The following is a 19693-nucleotide window of genomic DNA, read 5'->3' on the forward strand; positions in this document are numbered from 1 at the left end:
TTCCGGAGGGATTTCCTGCACTGGAAATCAGAGAATAAGAGACGTCTTTCCAGCATCTCAGCCCTTCATGTAGGAATGACACAGTCTTCTAATAATGTTCATACACCGCAGCCTCGGGGAAGGGGAGCGGGGGTCCGGGTTCTCCGGGCAGGAGATGAGTGATCTGTATGTAATTCAGGGGATGTACACAATGTATCAGGCATTAGCAGAGCTTTCCCTCGCGTCTCTTCATGGATTTGCTCTTTGATTTTGTAAGTCCTTATTTTAGTAAAAAAAAGTTTTTTTTAATTAATTTATGACTTTATTTAACTGTGTTCTCCTCTCTTTGTCATCTTATTATTCCTTTTTTATGCAATTTCCTTGGAATTGTTTTCCTGTTTCCCTTCACCTTCCTTTCTTCCTCTCTCTTTCTTTAGCTTTCCTTCTTGTGGTTGACACCTGTTTTATTTGTATTTCTCTGCTTCTTACAAGTTCCAGCGGTCAGACCAGATTAACCAGATATTACCTATCGCCTTCTTCCTTCCTTCCTTGTTTCCTTCTTTCCTTCCTTCTATTCTTCATTCACTATTCTCTTTTCTTTCCTTCCTTACTTCCTTAATTTCTTGCCATTTCTTATTTTTCTCCCTTTCATTCCCCTTCCTTTGCCTTTCTCTCTTCTTGCCTCTCTTGTCATTTCTTCCTTTCTTTTTCTTTTATTTTGCTTTCTTTCTCTAATTCACTGTTTCTTCCTTCCTTCCTCAATTCCTTTCTTCCATCAATTTCCATTTCTTTCCCATTCTCCTTCCTTCTGTTCTTCCATTTTCATTCCTTGTTTCCGTCCCTTCTTTTGTTTCTTCCTTCTTTGCTACCTTCCTTCCTTCTTTCTTTCCATTCTTTGTTCCTTACTTACTTTATCCCTCCCTTTTTCCTCCTTTTCTCTTTCCTATCCTCATTTTCATCCTTCCTTTTTTTCCCTCCCTTAGTTTGTCTCATCTCCCTATGTCCTCCTCTCTTTCTTTATGACTTCCTTTTTTACCTCCTTTTTTCCTTTTGCTTTTCCTCCTTCTCTCCCCTTCCCTTTGTTTCTTCCTCCCTTCCATATACCTTTCTTCCTTTCTCCATTCCTAACTTCTTTCCCTTGTTCTCTCCCTCATTCACTTTTTTACTTCCTTCCTTTTCCATTTCTTCTTTCCTACTTTTTCTCTATCCCTTTCTATCTTCTCCTTCCTTCCTTCTTTTCCCTTTCTCTCCCTCCCTCCCTTCTTTCCTTCCATTTTCCTCCTCCCCTTGCTTCCTTTCTTTCTCTTCTTTCCTTAGTTCCTTCCTTCCTCTCCTCCGCCCATTCTTAATGACACACCTCCGAGGTTCCCGCTCTTCCATGTTTCATTTCTAGTCTGTACTTTCCCATGAGATCAGGTTGACTGATGTCCTTCTCCTTTCTCATGATGAACCGTCTGTTTCCTGCTGAGAATTATCCCAACATTCAGGGATTCCCGGGATCCGTCCTCCTCCATGTTGTAATACAGAAGAATAATGTTAATTATTTGCAGATGGCGCTGATTAGTTAAACGCTGATTTACCTGATTAAAGAGCGGAATAATTAGAAGTTTTTCTGGGAGACGACGCTGTCGGCATAGTAATGGCGCTCACCTGTGCAATGTGCACGTGTGATTTCCTTACGCGCGATGCACGTGTGATTTCCTTACACTTTTCCTGTAACTTTTTTCCAGTCTTTTATCGTCATTTTTATTCCAATGGTAAAGTTGTATAATTCCGCTGATCTGTGCCGCACTCCTCATCTCATTGTGACTGCACTCAGCTTTATACTTATACGGACTTTATGACACTTTTGTATCCCCTTTTTTCCAGTGCCCCCCCGGTTCCTGAATCACCCCGCCAATCTGTATGCCTACGAGAGTATGGACATTGAGTTTGATTGTGCCGTCTCCGGGAAGCCCCCTCCTACAGTGAAGTGGACCAAGAATGGAGAGGTGGTCATCCCCAGCGACTACTTCCAGATAGTGGTAAGTTATCTGTCATTTAAGGAGGAACTCCGCCATCCCCGCCGATTTTAGCGAGACCAGCAAACTATATTTTGCAACTTTTACCATAAACTTTGGTCGTACTCGACTTAGTGATGATTGTACTAACTGATCATGTAATGTATGTGGCGTCCCCTCGACTGCTGCTCATCGATAGAAATAAGAAACAGCGCCACACCTGTACGTGGCATTGCACCTCAGCTCTATTGAAGTGACTGGGTCTGAACTGCAGAGGCATAAACAAATATGGGGTCATTGAGAGTATGTCCTGGTGGTCTAGAGCGATGGAGAGGGTTAATGCCGGAATAATTTGTGGTCTAGGAAATAAAGGAGATTAATGTCAAAAATCATTTCTGGTCTAAGAGAGAGAAAAGGGTTAATGCAGTAATGGTTTTGTGGATTAAAGAGTTAATAATACCAGTATCCCTGGTGGTCTAGAGCAGACAAAGAGTCAATAACAGTATGTTTGGCTGTCTAGGACAAGGTAAGGATAAATGTCAAAATCCCTGGTGGTCTAGGGTAATTGTAAAACTAGGGCAGTTGAAGGGTTGATATCAAAATAATTGATGGTCTAGGAAATAGAAGGGGTTAATGTAAAAATCTTTTTTATTCTTGGGGAAAAAAAGGGGTTAATGTAATGGTGATTTAGGGCAGTAAAGGTCTTAATAATCCTAGAATCCCTGGTGGTCTAGAGCAAAGAAGGGGTTAATGACTGTATTCTCCGTGGTGTTGCGTGATAATAGAAGGACATGTGTCAAAATCCCTGGTGTTCAAGGGTTAATGTCAGCATTTCTTGGGGTCTAGGGAAGTCGAAGAGTTAGCATCAAAATACCTACTTTTTTGGGCGGGGAAGAAGTTGAAGTCATTTTTCCTGGTGATCTCACGCAGTAAAGGGATTAATTCCAGAATCTTTTGTGATCTAGTGAAGAAAATAGGGTTAATATCAGTATCGTTGGTAGTTTGGGACAGAGAAGGGGTATAGAGAGTATTCCTGGTGGTCCAGGGTTGTGGAAGAGTTAACGTTAGCATTCCTAGGAGTCTAGTGCAGAGAAGGGGTTAATGACAGTGTGACTGAGAGTTAAGGAGAGTGGATGTGTTCATATCAGAATTCCTAGGAATCTAGCACAAAGAAAGGGTTAATGACAGTATTTGTGGTGGTCTAGGGCTAATAACGGGTTAATGTCAGTATGTCTGATGGTCTAGAACAGTGTTTCTCAACCCCAGTCTTCAAGACCCACCAACAGGTCATGTTTTTGGGATATCCTTAGTATTGCACAGGTGATAATTCGATACTAAGGAGATCCTGAAAACATGACCTGTTGGTGGGTCTTGAGGACTGGTCTAGAATATTGAAGGGTTAATATTAACCCCCCCTAAGCTCTAGTATAAAGTAGGGGTAAACTTTGCATAGCCACAAACCCCACAATCCTTACAAGTGAGCGTTGATTTCGTTGGCTCCTCTCAGTCTTGGGTGCTGATTTTTTTGGTGCCGTTCCCCGGGTCGGAGCGGACGCTGCTGCGCTCAGAAGCTTCTCTCCTGTGGAATACGCTGTATACTGCTCGGCTTCTCACAGACAGTTCAGTTGTGATCAGATGCCAGGCATTTATCTCTTTCTTGAAAGGTTTGCCCGTCGGCGAAACAATTTCGATTAAACTTTTCCACCTGCGCCGATTCCCACAGGTGCCGTAACGCAAAGAGGACTAAAGCTTCAGCAATGAGTAGCTAACAAGTTCACACGGTACATCGCCCACGGACACACGGCTCATCCAACAACTTTAAGAAAAACAAGATATTAAAATTGCTGCTTGGTGTTTGCAGCTGAGTTCAGCAAGTCAATAAAGACCGATATGTACATGACTGTAATTAGTGGGCACGTTACTAAAGGGTGTAAATGCTTTTGAAAACATTGTTTTCTACTTCTCCAAGACATTCAAGGTTAATCAACTTCATAAGTGCTGTAGCTCTGAAAGAAACAAAAGAAAAAAACGAGTGTACCGTTTTGTGTACACAGCTCCTATGCCAATCTATGTGTGACCATGGTTACTGTGTAGTCAGGTCCTGTAGTCACGTAAACTATAAAGGAGAGGGGAGTGAGGGAGCTGATTACGACTTCAGGATCTGACTACACCGGGTTTGTAGTCTGCATCCATAAACACACATAGGTCTGCAATAGAGCTGTAAACACGAAACGGTAGAAGAATTTTAATCAAGACCTTACTATGTAAATGTGCTTAAAGGGGTCCTCCCATTCTGCAGTCATATAAACTATGAAGGAGAGGGGGGTGAGTGAGTTGAATGTCTTCAAGATCTGACTACACCAGGTTTGTAGTCTGTGTCACATGATGGAGTCCCTCTGCCCCGACGCACGTTTCGCCTCTCTTCTTTGGGAAGAAGCAAAACGGGCTTATAGTCTGCAAGCATAGAGACATATAGGTTTGCTATGGAGCTGAAAACACAAAACGGTAGAAAGAATTTTATTCGATACCTTATTAGAGGTATTAAAGGGGTCTTCCCATGAAAGAGGTATTTATTATCCCCTGGAGCAGTGACTAATGCCTCACCATGGGGAGGGGGGAGGGGGTTCCACCACACATAAATGAAGCAGGAACATATCTGTGTGACCATGAGGCTCCATTGAATTCTAGAACTAGTGATAAAAAATAGAAGATCAGGTGAAAGGGGAAAATCCCTTTAATTGCTAATATATATAATTGCTAATATACTCAGCAATAGAGCAATTGGTTGCAAAAGAGTACACACCCTTTATTTCCCCTCCCCCACTAGAGATTCCACTCAGCAGCATTAGGGATTGTCATTACATATTGAGATGTTTTGTGGGTTTTTATTTAGTAACTTTTTTATTTTTTAATACATATTTTTCCTATTTAAAAAAATAAAAACATACAGATGAGCAAAACCGAGTACAGTGTGTTAAAGGGGGCATTCTAGTTTCACCAATTAAAGGGATTGTGTTATCTTTTTTAAACGGGTAAAATTGCAACGCGCTTGCGAAAATCGGCAACTTTGCAAAAAATCTCTTTCTTATGAAAAATGGAGTTAAAAAAATAATAATAAAATAATTCTATAGTTTACTATTCATTGACTAAGTTACCGGCGACCTCTGCGGTTTTTTGGCAGTGTTGGAAAGGAAAGGAGCGCAGCGCTTACAGACTCTTTGCTGTAGAGCTTGTAAGTGCTGCTCTGTAGCTGGATCAGTTCAGGCAGCGTCAGTCTCCTTCTGCTCCTCCCATGCTGCACAGAGATTTCAGGGCTCAAGGAGGCTGCGAGTGGGCCTCTGAGGAGCCAAAGCGCAGAAACCGGGTACCGGGAGCCCGAGGCTAGAGTGGAACTGTAGGACACTTAGCAGAACCGGAGGGCGAAGGACTACACATATACTGCCCAAATGAAGCCTGTGGTACAACAGCATTCTGGAGCCTGGAGTCACCGTGCAGAGACCCTAGAAGGAACGGCTCAAGCTTGCACAGCTCAGGCCAAAGGTGACGAATCATTGGTGCAACCTGTACAGCTGCTAAGGGCCCATATACTGTTATTGCCCAGTCTGTGGCCACTACTGGTCCAAACTGTCAGTCATCAGAAGGAAAATGCCCCCAGAAAGCTAGGAAGTCTGTAGGCTGGGGAGATCTGAACTACCGAAATAATGTATTAAGAGATGTAGCAGTCATTTTACATAGGACTGCAGAGAGACCTACCACCATTATCTTCATAGCTGCGGCTCTGCTACATTTACCAACAATGGAACTGTGCTGCTTTTCTATCATTTGTTTCATGAACGCTGCATTTTCTACATTTCAGGGCGGCAGCAATCTGCGGATTTTAGGTCTGGTGCGGTCAGATGAAGGATTTTATCAGTGCATCGCTGAGAACGAAGCCGGGACGGCAGAGACGTACGCGCAGCTCATCATTCCAGATCCCGGTGAGTGCCCGTCATAAAACACATTGGAAATCCTGTAATCTCATCTCAAACTAACAAAAAAAAAACTTGACAACTGCCTTCAGCACCATATTGTAGTGCTCAGCTGGGTTGTCAGTTCCCTTCCCCCACATTGAATTAAAGGGACAGTAGTTCATCATAGTATTGGAAATTTAGGGGAGACATGTAAATGTTCATCCTTTGCAGCAAAGCATTGTGGTCGCTCGTTATGGGGGGAAAATATTTAAAACATTTCTCTAGCCCAGTCATGACGGACAACATTTATCATTTCAGTCTGTGTGTGATATCCCAATGTGGTTTCACATAGGACTGCAGCAAAAAAATATATACAGTACAGACCAAAAGTTTGGACACACCTTCTCATTTAAAGATTTTTCTGTATTTTCATGACTATGAAAATTGTACATTCACACTGAAGGCATCAAAACTATGAATTAACACGTGGAATTATATACTTAACAAAAAAGTGTGAAACAGCTGAAATTATGTCTTATATTCTAGATCCTTCAAAGTAGCCACCTTTTGCTTTGGTGACTGCTTTGCACACTCTTGGCATTCTCTTGATGAGCTTCAAGAGGTAGTCACCGGGAATGGTCTTCCAACAATCTTGAAGGAGTTCCCAGAGATGCTTAGCACTTGTTGGCCCTTTTGCCTTCACTCTGCGGTCCAGCTCACCCCAAACCATCTCGATTGGGTTCAGGTCTGGTGACTGTGGAGGCCAGGTTATCTGGCGTAGCACCCCATCACTCTCCTTCTTGGTCAAATAGCCCTTACACAGCCTGGAGGTGTGTTTGGGGTCATTGTCCTGTTGAAAAATAAATGATGTCCAACTAAACACAAACCGGATGGAACAGCATGCCGCTGCAAGATGCTGTGGTAGCCATGCTGGTTCAGTATGCCTTCAATTTTGAATAAATCCCCAACAGTGTCACCATCAAAGCACCCCCACACCATCACACCTCCTCCTCCATGCTTCACGGTGGGAACCAGGCATGTAGAGTCCATTCGTTCACCTTTTCTGCGTCACACAAAGACACGGTGGTTGGAACCAAAGATCTCAAATTTGGACTCATCAGACCAAAGCACAGATTTCCACTGGTCTAATGTCCATTCCTTGTGATCTTTACCCCAAACACGTCTCTTCTGCTTGTTGCCTGTCCTTAGCAGTGGTTTCCTAGCAGCTATTTTACCATGAAGGCCTGCTGCACAAAGTCTCCTCTTAACAGTTGTTGTAGAGATGTGTCTGCTGCTAGAACTCTGTGTGGCATTGACCTGGCCTCTAATCTGAGCTGCTGTTAACCTGCGATTTCTGAGGCTGGTGACTCAGATAAACTTATCCTCAGAAGCAGAAGTGACTCTTGGTCTTCCTTTCCTGGGGCGGTCCTCATGTGAGCCAATTTCTTTGTAGCTCTTGATGGTTTTTGCCACTGCACTTTTGGACACTTTCAAAGTTTTCCCAATTTTTCGGACTGACTGACCATCATTTCTTAAAGTAATGATGGCCACTCGTTTTTCTTTACTTAGCTGCTTTTTTCTTGCCATAATACAAATTCTAACAGTCTTTTCAGTAGGACTATCAGCTGTGTATCCACCAGACTTCTGCACAACACAACTGATGGTCCCAACCCCATTTATCAGGCAAGAAATCCCACTTATTAAACCTGACAGGGCACACCTGTGAAGTGAAAACCATTCCCGGTGACTACCTCTTGAAGCTCATCAAGAGAAAGCCAAGAGTGTGCAAAGCAGTCATCAAAGCAAAAGGTGGCTACTTTGAAGAACCTAGACTATAAGACATAGTTTCAGTTGTTTCACACTTTTTTTGTTAAGTATATAATTCCACATGTGTTAATTCATAGTTTTGATGCCTTCAGTGTGAATGTACAAATTTCATAGTCATGAAAATACAGAAACATCTTTAAATGAGAAGGTGTGTCCAAACTTTCGGTCTGTACTGTATATATCTGTCCTTCCTTACGTTTTTCTCAACATGTCCTGAGATGGGTGGCATTAGAGAACTAAAAACATGACTTTATGATACTCTGTGAGGAGATGTTTATGCTACAAGTGTCTGTATGTTGCCACCCAGTGGTTGTGTTGTGAATTGCAGCCTGTTACTGAGTTTTCCTAGAATGTTGCTATCACATATGGATGCATCTATATACACTGTGTTCCAAATTATTATGCACAAAGAGTTTAGGAGTGATAAGGTTAGAATTTTTTTGTTTGTCATGTAAACTCATTGATGGTGATGTGTGTCAGGGCTCTTTATATCACTGAAAGCAATCGCATATACCTGTGCACATTAGTTTGGCAGGTGTGTCCAAAAAAAGACAAGACTACTTAAGAAGGCTGATCCACATTATTAAGCAGCCTACATTTTTGGCCAAAATAGGAAAGAAAAAGGATGTGTCGGCTGCTGAGAAGCAACAAATTGTGGAGTATTTAGGTCAAGGCATGACTACAATCAACATTACCAAGACACTTCATCGTGATCATCGCACAATCAAGAAGTATGTAGCTGATTCCCAGCACACACGTGTGCGTGCTGATAAGGAAAAATTGAGGACTCTTTCCAACAGGCAATTGCGTAAGGTTAAAAGAGCAGCTGCAAAAATGCCTTGTCATAGCAGCATACAAGTTTTTGAAGCTGCTGGTGCCTCCAACGTCCCCAGAACAACAAGATGCAGGGTCCTTCAGAGGTTTGCAGCTGTGCGTAAGCCATCCTGTTGACCACCTCTCTCCACTGCACACAAGCAGAAACGGTTCCAGTGGGCCAAACGATACATGAAGACTGACTTCCAAACTGTTTTGTTCACCGATGAGTGCCATGCGACGCTCGATGGTCCAGATGGATGGAGTGGAGGATGGCTGGTTGATGGACACCCCATGAAAACACGGCTAAGGCGCCAACAAGGAGGAGGTGGAGTAATGTTTTGGGCTGGAATCATGGGGAGAGAGATTGTCGGCCCCTTTATGATCCCTGAAGGGGTAAAGATGAACTCCATAATCTATGTGGAGTTTCTAAAACAACACTTCCTGTCATGGTTCAAGAGGAAGAACCGTGCTTTCCGCAGCAAGATCATTTTCATGCATGATAATGCACCGTCTCATGCTGCAAAAAACACATCTGCATCTCTGGCTGCTATGGGCATAAAAGAGGACAAACTTATGGTGTGGCCACCATCTTCCCCTGACCTCAACCCCATTGAGAACCTCTGGAGCATCATCAAAAGGAGTGTCTATGATGGTGGGAGGCAGTTCACATCTAAGCAACAGCTCTGGGAGGGGATTCTGTCCACATGCAAAACAATTGGAGCAGAAACCATCCAAAAACTGACAAATTCAATGGACGAGAGAGTTCAGAAGCTTCTTTCGAACAAGGGGTCCTATGTGCAAATGTGACATCACCTAGAATAAAGTTTTCACTTGAAAACTGTTTGATTTCATTCTGTAATAAGCTGATAATGCTTATAACTTCACAATTGACCATTTTTTTGTTCAAAATAAAACAAAAAAGGTTGAAAACTCAGCTGTGCATAATAATTTGGAACATGCATTTTGAGTGTTTATTTATTTTTTTTTAAAGATACTGTTTTCATAGGCAGTTTGTTCCAAAACATTGCAATTATACTAGAATAGTAGATGACTGGAAAATAACAATGACTGCAATTCAGATAGGTAATTTAGAGAAATATGAGGAAATATTTTTTGCATAATAATTTGGAACACAGTGTAAATAACATATCTGATTTTTCCTGCTACAAATTTTAAATCTCCCCCACCCCCTAGATTCAAATTTTTTACTTTTTTTTAAATACAATTTCTTCCATTGTAGATTTTTTATAAATTCCTGAATAGTGCAGAAGATAATTTCGGACTACCTTTCTAATTCTGCAAATCATCCCAATCTAGAAAAATTTATTTGTACATTAATTATTCAGCTGTTATGGTCCGATGAAACCCAAAGAAATCATATGCTGTGAAGGTGGATGATGGGCAGGTGGGGGATGGGCAGGGAAGGGGCCACTTTCCAGTCTTCTCTCCTTCCACTCCATGTAATGAGAATAGCAATGTAACATCTAATTCTATAGACGCCCGGTGTAATTACATTCACAGCCTTCCCTGCATTGGTAGTATTCATTATGTATCTGCTTGTTGCAGAAAGGATGGAAATTTCTCTAGATATTCATAGTTGTATGCAGACAAACAAACAAAAAGAAGAAGAAGAAGAATGAATGCATCATAGTCGTCTAATAGGGGGGAAAGGGAAAACACGAATTTCTTGGAGTTAATGGGGTTCAATATTTAACACATGTCTAGAATGTTCCAAGCTTCAATTGTAAGAAAGACAATAGATAGAAAGATAGATGATAGATAGATAGATGATAGATAGATAATAGATAGATAGATAGATAGATAGATAGATAGATAGATAGATAGATAATAGATAGATAGATAATAGATAGATAATAGATAGATAGATAGATAGATAATAGATAGATAGATAATAGATAGATAGATAGATAGATAGATAGATAGATAATAGATAGATAGATGATAGATAGATAGATAGATAGATAGATAGATAGATGATAGATAGATAGATAATAGATAGATAATAGATAGATAGATAGATAATAGATAGATAGATAATAGATAGATAATAGATAGATAGATAGATAGATAGATAGATAGATAGATAATAGATAGATAGATAGATAGATAGATAGATAGATAATAGATAGATAGATAATAGATAGATAATAGATAGATAGATAGATAGATAGATAGATAGATAATAGATAGATAATAGATAGATAGATGATAGATAGATAGATAGATAGATGATAGATAATAGATAATAGATAGATAATAGATAGATAGATAGATGATGGAGAGTAATCTCGGTAGATCCCTTATTTGTTATTACACCCCGGGATCTGCTCTCACAATGATAACATTATAATAAAACTTGACATTTATATTAATTTGTCTCATTACAACATCCAGTGATCATCGCCATCTGGTGGTCTTGTGGAGGATTACCTCCCAGGTGGGGGTGGAGGGGCCGGTAACATTCTCCATTCTTACATTTCTGCATTTAGACTCTTATCTCTTTTTTTTACACTCGTTGTTTTGTCCAGTTGCTGTCAATGGATCTTTATCGCGGGTCCATTGTAAGGTGCTTGAAAAGATTCATGACTGACAGCGTGTAAGTGTTCTGTAGAGAATGTCGCCCGCATGGACACATGGTCATCTGATAACACAGAACATCCCTCCCACAGTCCAGACATCAGCCCTCACCTTTGTTTGGTACTTTGTGATACACGGTTTCGCCAGCCTTTTATATGTGCGATTATTTTAGCACATATAAATGTATAAAACTCAGGCATTGCTTCATTAATATTTGTGGACATTGTCTCTTTCTTCACCTTCCAGTCGTCTGTAATTGCCTTTCCCTTCCTACAAGCTTTGCTAAATGTTCACAAAAAACTCTTCAGCTCTCAGAGTAATACAGTAAATAGAAAAAAGGGAGGAGGGGAGAGGAGGGGGATGCAACTGCAGCTTCTCATTCAAAGAGTCTAAGAAGATGAGAGGAGGCCAGTTGGGTGAGTTATCTGATCGGCCAGAGTACAGGGGCTGCTTAGGACCCCCTGTATCGGACCGGTATATGAAACACAAACTGTCAAGGTTGTGATGCAGTAAATAGAAAATAGGTTAGAGGGGAGAGGAGGGGGATGCAGCTGCAGTTTTTCATTTAAATTGTCACTGTGTGTGAGAGGAGTGGAAGGCAGCTTCGTGAAACCTTGGTCTACTGGATACAACCTGTCCATGCAGTACTACGAGGAATGTTCATCTGAATGACGACCATGTCTTCTACTTAGTGAAGGGATGATATCTGGTGGGCAATCCGCTGTTTACCCAGAGGTATCAGGAGCCAGCTATGCATTGATCACTAATTCACTCCCATCTTAAAGACACAGTGATGACCCCTTTGAAGGAATATTCCTGTTTTTGGAAGAAAGCAGGCATAATCGTTTCTTAAACTTAGACACTCCCTTTAATGAGAACTGTCACCTGCTATATATACATAATTTCTTAAATCCATTATTAACGCCTCTGTTCTCCTGAATCCGACGATGTTTTTCTTTTGATTCTACGCCTCTCCGTTCCTGAGATATGACCCCAGAATCCTTTTTCGACCTTTTAGCCACATGGGTGTGATCGTCAGCTCCTCTCTGTGGGCGTATTCTCATAAACCATGCCTACTTGGCTGAAAAGACAAGGCTTGTGTGCAGAGAAAAGGAGGCCATATCTCAGGAACGGAGAGGCGCAGGAAGAAAAGAAAAACGTTGCCGAATTCAGTAGAACAGCGGCATTTACAGCGGGCACAAAAATTACATATTTATTGCAAGTGACCAATCCCCTTTAAACCATGTTCCTACCTAATAAGGACCACCGCAATGCAGAAGTGAAGCATTGTATCACTACTATACTACATGTGAAATATTTGTATACAGTTTTGTCAATATTTATAGATTCTTACATGTTTAGAATCTTATTTACTCAAACATAGTAGTAATATATTAATAAATAAATATTTATATTTTAGTTTCTGAAAATTTATTCATTTGTTGACCTTTGATTTTGATTCCTTGAGGTGTAAATACCAGATTTCCCCATAGATGGCGCCTCTGATAGGATCCCTAATTGATGTATCATGTCCTTACCTTTAAGCACTGTACAGTTTCCATCCCCATGGAAATTACTCATCTTCTCAGCAAAGTGCTCACATATTTATTTTTTTAATTATAATACGGCTATGAGTAGATGGAGACAGCCTTTAGGAAGGAACGTACTGTGCAGGTTGTTTATATACACCCCCGGGACCTACTAAAGGAGTGTGGAGAAGCCAAAGTGATCATTACGTATAGGCACATTTACATAAAAAAGGCATGTCAGGGAATTGAGGATCGCGAAGAAGAGCGTCTAAGGGCAGAGTGCGGTGATGTCCTCCAAGATACATTCCTAGAATCTGAGAACAGATGACCTCGAGTATGGATCCACTCAAAGGTTGCTTTCTAAGCTAATCATAACTCTTTGTAATACTCAAAGAGGGTAGGAAAGAGCAGAGGGACTAAAAATTGGTCTCACCGGCTCTCCAACGATTGACCAAGCTGAAGGCTTCTATGTGCCCAATACTCGCCATTTATCCCATATGTACGAAAGATAATTAGAATAGATCAATTATTATTGAGGGTCTGGCTGCTGAGACCCCTACTGATTGCAAAAATGTAGAGCTGTAGTAAGAATGTGAGACCAACATTCAGATATACAATAAAAGGATGTGCATGTGAGACCACCAGTCCCACAGGTAGTGAAAGGAGCACTAGTGTGCTTGTGAGACCAACAGTCCTACAGATAGTGAAAGGAACAGTTGTGAACATGTGAGACAAACACAGACAGAAAAAGGAGAAACAGTGAGCATGTGAGACCACCACTCCTACAGTGAAAGAAGCAGTAGTGAGCATGTGAGACTACCACTCCTACAGTGAAAGAAGCAGTAGTGAGCATGTGAGACCACCACTCCTACAGTGAAAGAAGCAGTAGTTAGCATGGGAGGCCACCACTCCTACAGTGAAAGAAGCAGTAGTGAGCATGTGAGACCACCACTCCTACAGTGAAAGAAGCAGTAGTGAGCATGTGAGACCACCACTCCTACAGTGAAAGAAGCAGTAGTGAGCATGTGAGACCACCACTCCTACAGTGAAAGAAGCAGTAGTGAGCATGTGAGACCACCACTCCTACAGTGAAAGAAGCAGTAGTGAGAATGTGAGACTACCACTCCTACAGTGAAAGAAGCAGTAGTGAGCATGCGAGACCACCACTCCTACAGTGAAAGAAGCAGTAGTGAGCATGCGAGACCACCACTCCTACAGTGAAAGAAGCAGTAGTGAGCATGTGAGACCACCACTCCTACAGTTAAAGAAGCAGTAGTGAGCATGTGAGACCACCTCTCCTACAGTGAAAAAAGCAGTAGTGAGCATGTGAGACTACCACTCCTACAGTGAAAGAAGCAGTAGTGAGCATGTGAGACCACCACTCCTACAGTTAAAGAAGCAGTAGTGAGCATGTGAGACCACCTCTCCTACAGTGAAAAAAGCAGTAGTGAGCATGTGAGACTACCACTCCTACAGTGAAAGAGGCAGTAGTGAGCATGTGAGACCACCTCTGCTACAGTGAAAGAAGCAGTAGTGAGCATGTGAGACCACCTTTCCTACAGTGAAAGAAGCAGTAGTGAGCATGTGAGACCGCCACTCCTACAGTGAAAGAAGCAGTAGTGAGCATGTGAGACCACCACTGCTACAGGGAAAGAAGCAGTAGTGAGCATGTGAGACCACCTTTCCTACAGTGAAAGAAACAGTAGTGAGCATGTGAGACCACCACTCCTACAGTGAAAGAAGCAGTAGTGAGCATGTGAGACCACCACTCCTACAGTGAAAGAAGCAGTAGTGAGCATGTGAGACCACCACTCCTACAGTGAAAGAAGCAGTAGTGAGCATGTGAGACCACCACTCCTACAGTGAAAGAGGCAGTAGTGAGCATGTGAGACCACCACTCCTACAGTGAAAGAAGCAGTAGTGAGCATGTGAGACTACCACTCCTACAGTGAAAGAAGCAGTAGTGAGCATGTGAGACCACCACTCCTACAGTGAAAGAAGCAGTAGTGAGCATATGAGACCACCACTCCTACAGTGAAAGAAACAGTAGTGAGCATGTGAGACCGCCACTCCTACAGTGAAAGAAGTAGTAGTGAGCATGTGAGACCGCCACTCCTACAGTGAAAGAAGTAGTAGTGAGCATGTGAGACCACCTTTCCTACAGTGAAAGAAGCAGTAGTGAGCATGTGAGACTACCACTGCTACAGTGAAAGAAGCAGTAGTGAGCATGTGAAACCACCACTCCTACAGTGAAAGGAGCAGTCGGGAACATGTGAGACCACAACTCCTACAGACAGTAAAAAGAGAAGTAGTGAGCTTGTGAGACCACTATTCCTACAGTAAAAGTAGTAGTAGTGAGTAGTGAAAAAAAATCCCTAGTGGCCAAAGTGAAAATGGCAACATTTCTATTTTATGTTTTTAATACAGACTGTGATATGGAAAGAAAAATAAATTTCTGAAATTAAAAAAAGCGATAGATTTAATGCATGTGAGACCACCAGTCCCACAGGTAGTGAAAGGAGCACTAGTGTGCTTGTGAGACCAACAGTCCTACAGATAGTGAAAGGAACAGTTGTGAACATGTGAGACAAACACAGACAAAAAAAGGAGAAACAGTGAGCATGTGAGACCACCACTCCTACAGTAAAAGAAGCAGTAGTGAACATGTGAGACTACCACTCCTACAGTGAAAGAAGCAGTAGTGAGCATGTGAGACCACCACTCCTACAGTGAAAGAAGCAGTAGTGAGCATGTGAGACCACCACTCCTACAGTGAAAGAAGCAGTAGTGAGCATGTGAGACCACCACTCCTACAGTGAAAGAAGCAGTAGTGAGCATGTGAGACCACCACTCCTACAGTGAAAGAAGCAGTAGTGAGAATGTGAGACTACCACTCCTACAGTGAAAGAAGCAGTAGTGAGCATGCGAGACCACCACTCCTACAGTGAAAGAAGCAGTAGTGAGCATGCGAGACCACCACTCCTACAGTGAAAGAAGCAGTAGTGAGCATGTGAGACCACCACTCCTACAGTTAAAGAAGCAGTAGTGAGCATGTGAGACCACCTCTCCTACAGTGAAAAAAGCAGTAGTGAGCATGTGAGACTACCACTCCTACAGTGAAAGAAGCAGTAGTGAGCATGTGAGACCACCACTCCTACAGTTAAAGAAGCAGTAGTGAGCATGTGAGACCACCTCTCCTACAGTGAAAAAAGCAGTAGTGAGCATGTGAGACTACCACTCCTACAGTGAAAGAGGCAGTAGTGAGCATGTGAGACCACCTCTGCTACAGTGAAAGAAGCAGTAGTGAGCATGTGAGACCACCTTTCCTACAGTGAAAGAAGCAGTAGTGAGCATGTGAGACCACCGCTGCTACAGTGAAAGAAGCAGTAGTGAGCATGTAAGACCGCCACTCCTACAGTGAAAGAAGCAGTAGTGAGCATGTGAGACCACCACTGCTACAGGGAAAGAAGCGGTAGTGAGCATGTGAGACCACCTTTCCTACAGTGAAAGAAACAGTAGTGAGCATGTGAGACCACCACTCCTACAGTGAAAGAAGCAGTAGTGAGCATGTGAGACCACCACTCCTACAGTGAAAGAAGCAGTAGTGAGCATGTGAGACCACCACTCCTACAGTGAAAGAAGCAGTAGTGAGCATGTGAGACCACCACTCCTACAGTGAAAGAGGCAGTAGTGAGCATGTGAGACCACCACTCCTACAGTGAAAGAAGCAGTAGTGAGCATGTGAGACTACCACTCCTACAGTGAAAGAAGCAGTAGTGAGCATGCGAGACCACCACTCCTACAGTGAAAGAAGCAGTAGTGAGCATATGAGACCACCACTCCTACAGTGTAAGAAACAGTAGTGAGCATGTGAGACCGCCACTCCTACAGTGAAAGAAGTAGTAGTGAGCATGTGAGACCGCCACTCCTACAGTGAAAGAAGTAGTAGTGAGCATGTGAGACCACCTTTCCTACAGTGAAAGAAGCAGTAGTGAGCATGTGAGACTACCACTGCTACAGTGAAAGAAGCAGTAGTGAGCATGTGAGACCACCACTCCTACAGTGAAAGGAGCAGTCGGGAACATGTGAGACCACAACTCCTACAGACAGTAAAAAGAGAAGTAGTGAGCTTGTGAGACCACTATTCCTACAGTAAAAGTAGTAGTAGTGAGTAGTGAAAAAAAATCCCTAGTGGCCAAAGTGAAAATGGCAACATTTCTATTTTATGTTTTTAATACAGACTGTGATATGGAAAGAAAAATAAATTTCTGAAAATTAAAAAAGTGATAGATTTAATGCAAAAATCTGGTTTAAACAATAGGTCATATTCCGATAATGGCTTCCCCGTAAGAAGGTTCAATTTCCGTAGCTAGGATAGAGCATCTTACACATGTCCTAATCTAAAGGCTTCTTTTCCTAGAGCTCTTCCTGTGTCTCAGAGCAACATTGACGGATGAACTCTTAATCTAATTTCCATAGTTATTGGTGGCCTCCAGCATCGGAGCTTCTCCTTCCTGATGGTCCAGTCTATTCGAAGACCATGATATAGTGGAATGGAGCACGTGAATAGTCATTATTCATACAGATAGGGAATATTTGGGAAAATTAGGATTTAGATACCGTGGGATCGAGGACGATTCTTGGGTCTCGTTGCTCTGTAGACCTATAGTTAGGTGATCGTTGAATCAGGCTGGATATAATTGCTTATTACGTGGATGTAGACACAAGTCAGTGGAAAGCTCGGGAGGAATACAAAGCTCCTGCTGCATCTCATTACACATCCAGGGAGCATCTTCAATCATTGATTGGAATGGACTATTTTACATATGCCTCCATGATGATGAGACTTATCTATGGTGACAGTCACCCGCCGCTTCAGGGGCATGGCATTAAGTAAATGCATCTGCTGGTGACTGACTGCAAAGAGCGACAATATAACTAGGTCCTTCATCAAGTTCACAGAGACAGGTGATTATAAAGAGAAGCCTGTTTATATTATTACGGGTAGTATATTGGATTCGTCTGCACGGTGCACCACCACCGCCCGCAGCATTAAAACAATGAGTTTGACATGGAGTTGTATGTTCTTCTAGCTTAGGAAGAGATGAAGATGGTCCATGAGTCTTAGCACCAACATGTTCCGCAGAACGGTCCACAATGGGCAGTCACTCACATCAAGATCAATTTCATGGGAAGGCAATTTAGACTTTATCTATGTCTTTAGGGTTCAGAAGGAAATCTGCATGAACATGGGAAGAACATACAAAGTCCATGCAGATGTTTTCCTTGGTGCTCTCCACTGATTCACCATGCAGCCTTATGCATGCAAGTCTACCCTATATCAACGTCACCTGAACTATACTCCTACTTCTACTTTTGGCTTATTTTCTGCATGTCATAAAGTTCAAGAATGTGTCCTTCTAGCTTACTCCAGGGTGCAGAGCCATCGTCCCTATTATTTTTTTTAATGTGAGTCTTCCTGAGTTCTCCTTGGTGTTCTTTTTCCTACTTAATTTTCTTTATGGGTGGATCCACCTGCTCTGCTGTTTTCATTTGAGGAACCTCTCCACAATTCATGGGTGGAGCCTGCATGGCATAGTTTCCTCATGGGTGGAGCCTGCTTACCCTGTTCACTTCATGGGCGTGACCTCCATAGCCTGTTCTCCTCATTGGTAAATCCTCCGGTTGATCCTACCTGCAGTATTCTCTTTATAAGTAGAACTTCAATGACTCGTTCTCTTATTGGATGAAGCCTAACTGTCCTCCTTTTTTCATAGATGCAGCTTCCTTGGTTTGCTTTGTTCGTGAATGGAGTTTCTTTACTCTGTTCTATTCATGGGTGGAGTATACTGCCCTTTTCTCTTTACGGATGAAAACACCATGACCTTTTCTATTCATGGAAGGAGTTTAACTGCCTTTTTCTTTTTACAAGTGGACCTCCTTAGCCTGTTTCTCGTGAACGGGGCTTCCCTTCTTTATTCTCTTCATGGGTGGAGCCTACCTAATCTGTTCTCTGCATGGGTGGAGACTACCTGTCCTATTCTATATATGAGCGTAATCCTCATTGTTTATGCTCTTCATGGGATAAGCCTTACTATTCTTTCCTCTCAATGTGTGAAGCCTACCTGCCCTGATCTTTAAAGGTTCGAATCTGCTTGGCTTGTTTCCTCATATTCGTAGCCCACCTGCCCTGTTTTTTCATTGGCGAAACCTCTATGCCCTGTTCTCTCCATGGGTGGATCTTCCGTAGCTTGTTTTCTTCTTTTGTTGAACCTACCAGTAATGTTCTCCTCATAAGTGGAATTTCCATACCATTTTATCTTCATAACTGGATCCTAACTGTCTTGTTTTTTTTTACTATGGGTGATGCCTCATTGGTCTATTTTCTTGATGAATGTAGTTTGTATGTTCTTTTTTTAATCATGAGTGGAGTTTACCTGATCTGTTCTCTTCATGAGAGGAAACTGTATGACCTGTTTTTTTATGAATGAAGCCAAACCGTCCTGTTATATTTATAAGTGGACTTCCATGGCCTGTTGTCTTCATGATTGTCATTTTTATGCTTTGTTCTCTCCATGGATGGAGTCTACTATCCTGTTCTCTGCATGGGTAGAGCCTACTTTTCTGTCGTTTTCATGGGTTTCCCTTTCATGGCACATTGTCTTCACAAGATTAGACTTGATACCTTGTTCTCTACATGGGTGAAACCTACCTGACCCCAAATTGAACCTAAATGGTTTGTTCTTCAAGTATCGCCTACTTGCCCTGTATTCTTCATGGGTGTAACCTCAATAACACCATGAATTGTTCTCTTCATTGGTGGAACCCAACCGGCTTATTTTCTCCCAGGCTTCATTATCAATTATGGTATTATTGTTTTCAACCATGACAATTACGAAAGCCATGGGGGTCACTGAGATAGAAAGTGATATCATCATAACCAATGTAGGAAGTAGAAAATCACTTGAAGCAGAAGAAGACGGCATCACATGGG

At 42.1% G+C, this 19693-nt stretch overlaps 1 protein-coding gene across 2 annotated transcripts in view; it reads left to right on the forward strand.

Annotated features, from left to right (window-relative positions):
• DCC (DCC netrin 1 receptor) overlaps positions 1-19693 on the forward strand; it is a 1118040-nt gene that overhangs the window by 726184 nt on the left and 372163 nt on the right. For both annotated transcript variants that reach the window (XM_077282231.1, XM_077282240.1), the window contains exons 6-7: positions 1849-2003; positions 5836-5956. In XM_077282231.1, coding sequence (XP_077138346.1) covers positions 1849-2003; positions 5836-5956 — 276 coding nt within the window. The remainder of the gene's footprint in view (positions 1-1848; positions 2004-5835; positions 5957-19693) is intronic.

This window comes from Ranitomeya variabilis, chromosome 1 (genome assembly GCF_051348905.1).
Source record: "Ranitomeya variabilis isolate aRanVar5 chromosome 1, aRanVar5.hap1, whole genome shotgun sequence".
NCBI lineage: Eukaryota > Metazoa > Chordata > Amphibia > Anura > Dendrobatidae > Ranitomeya > Ranitomeya variabilis.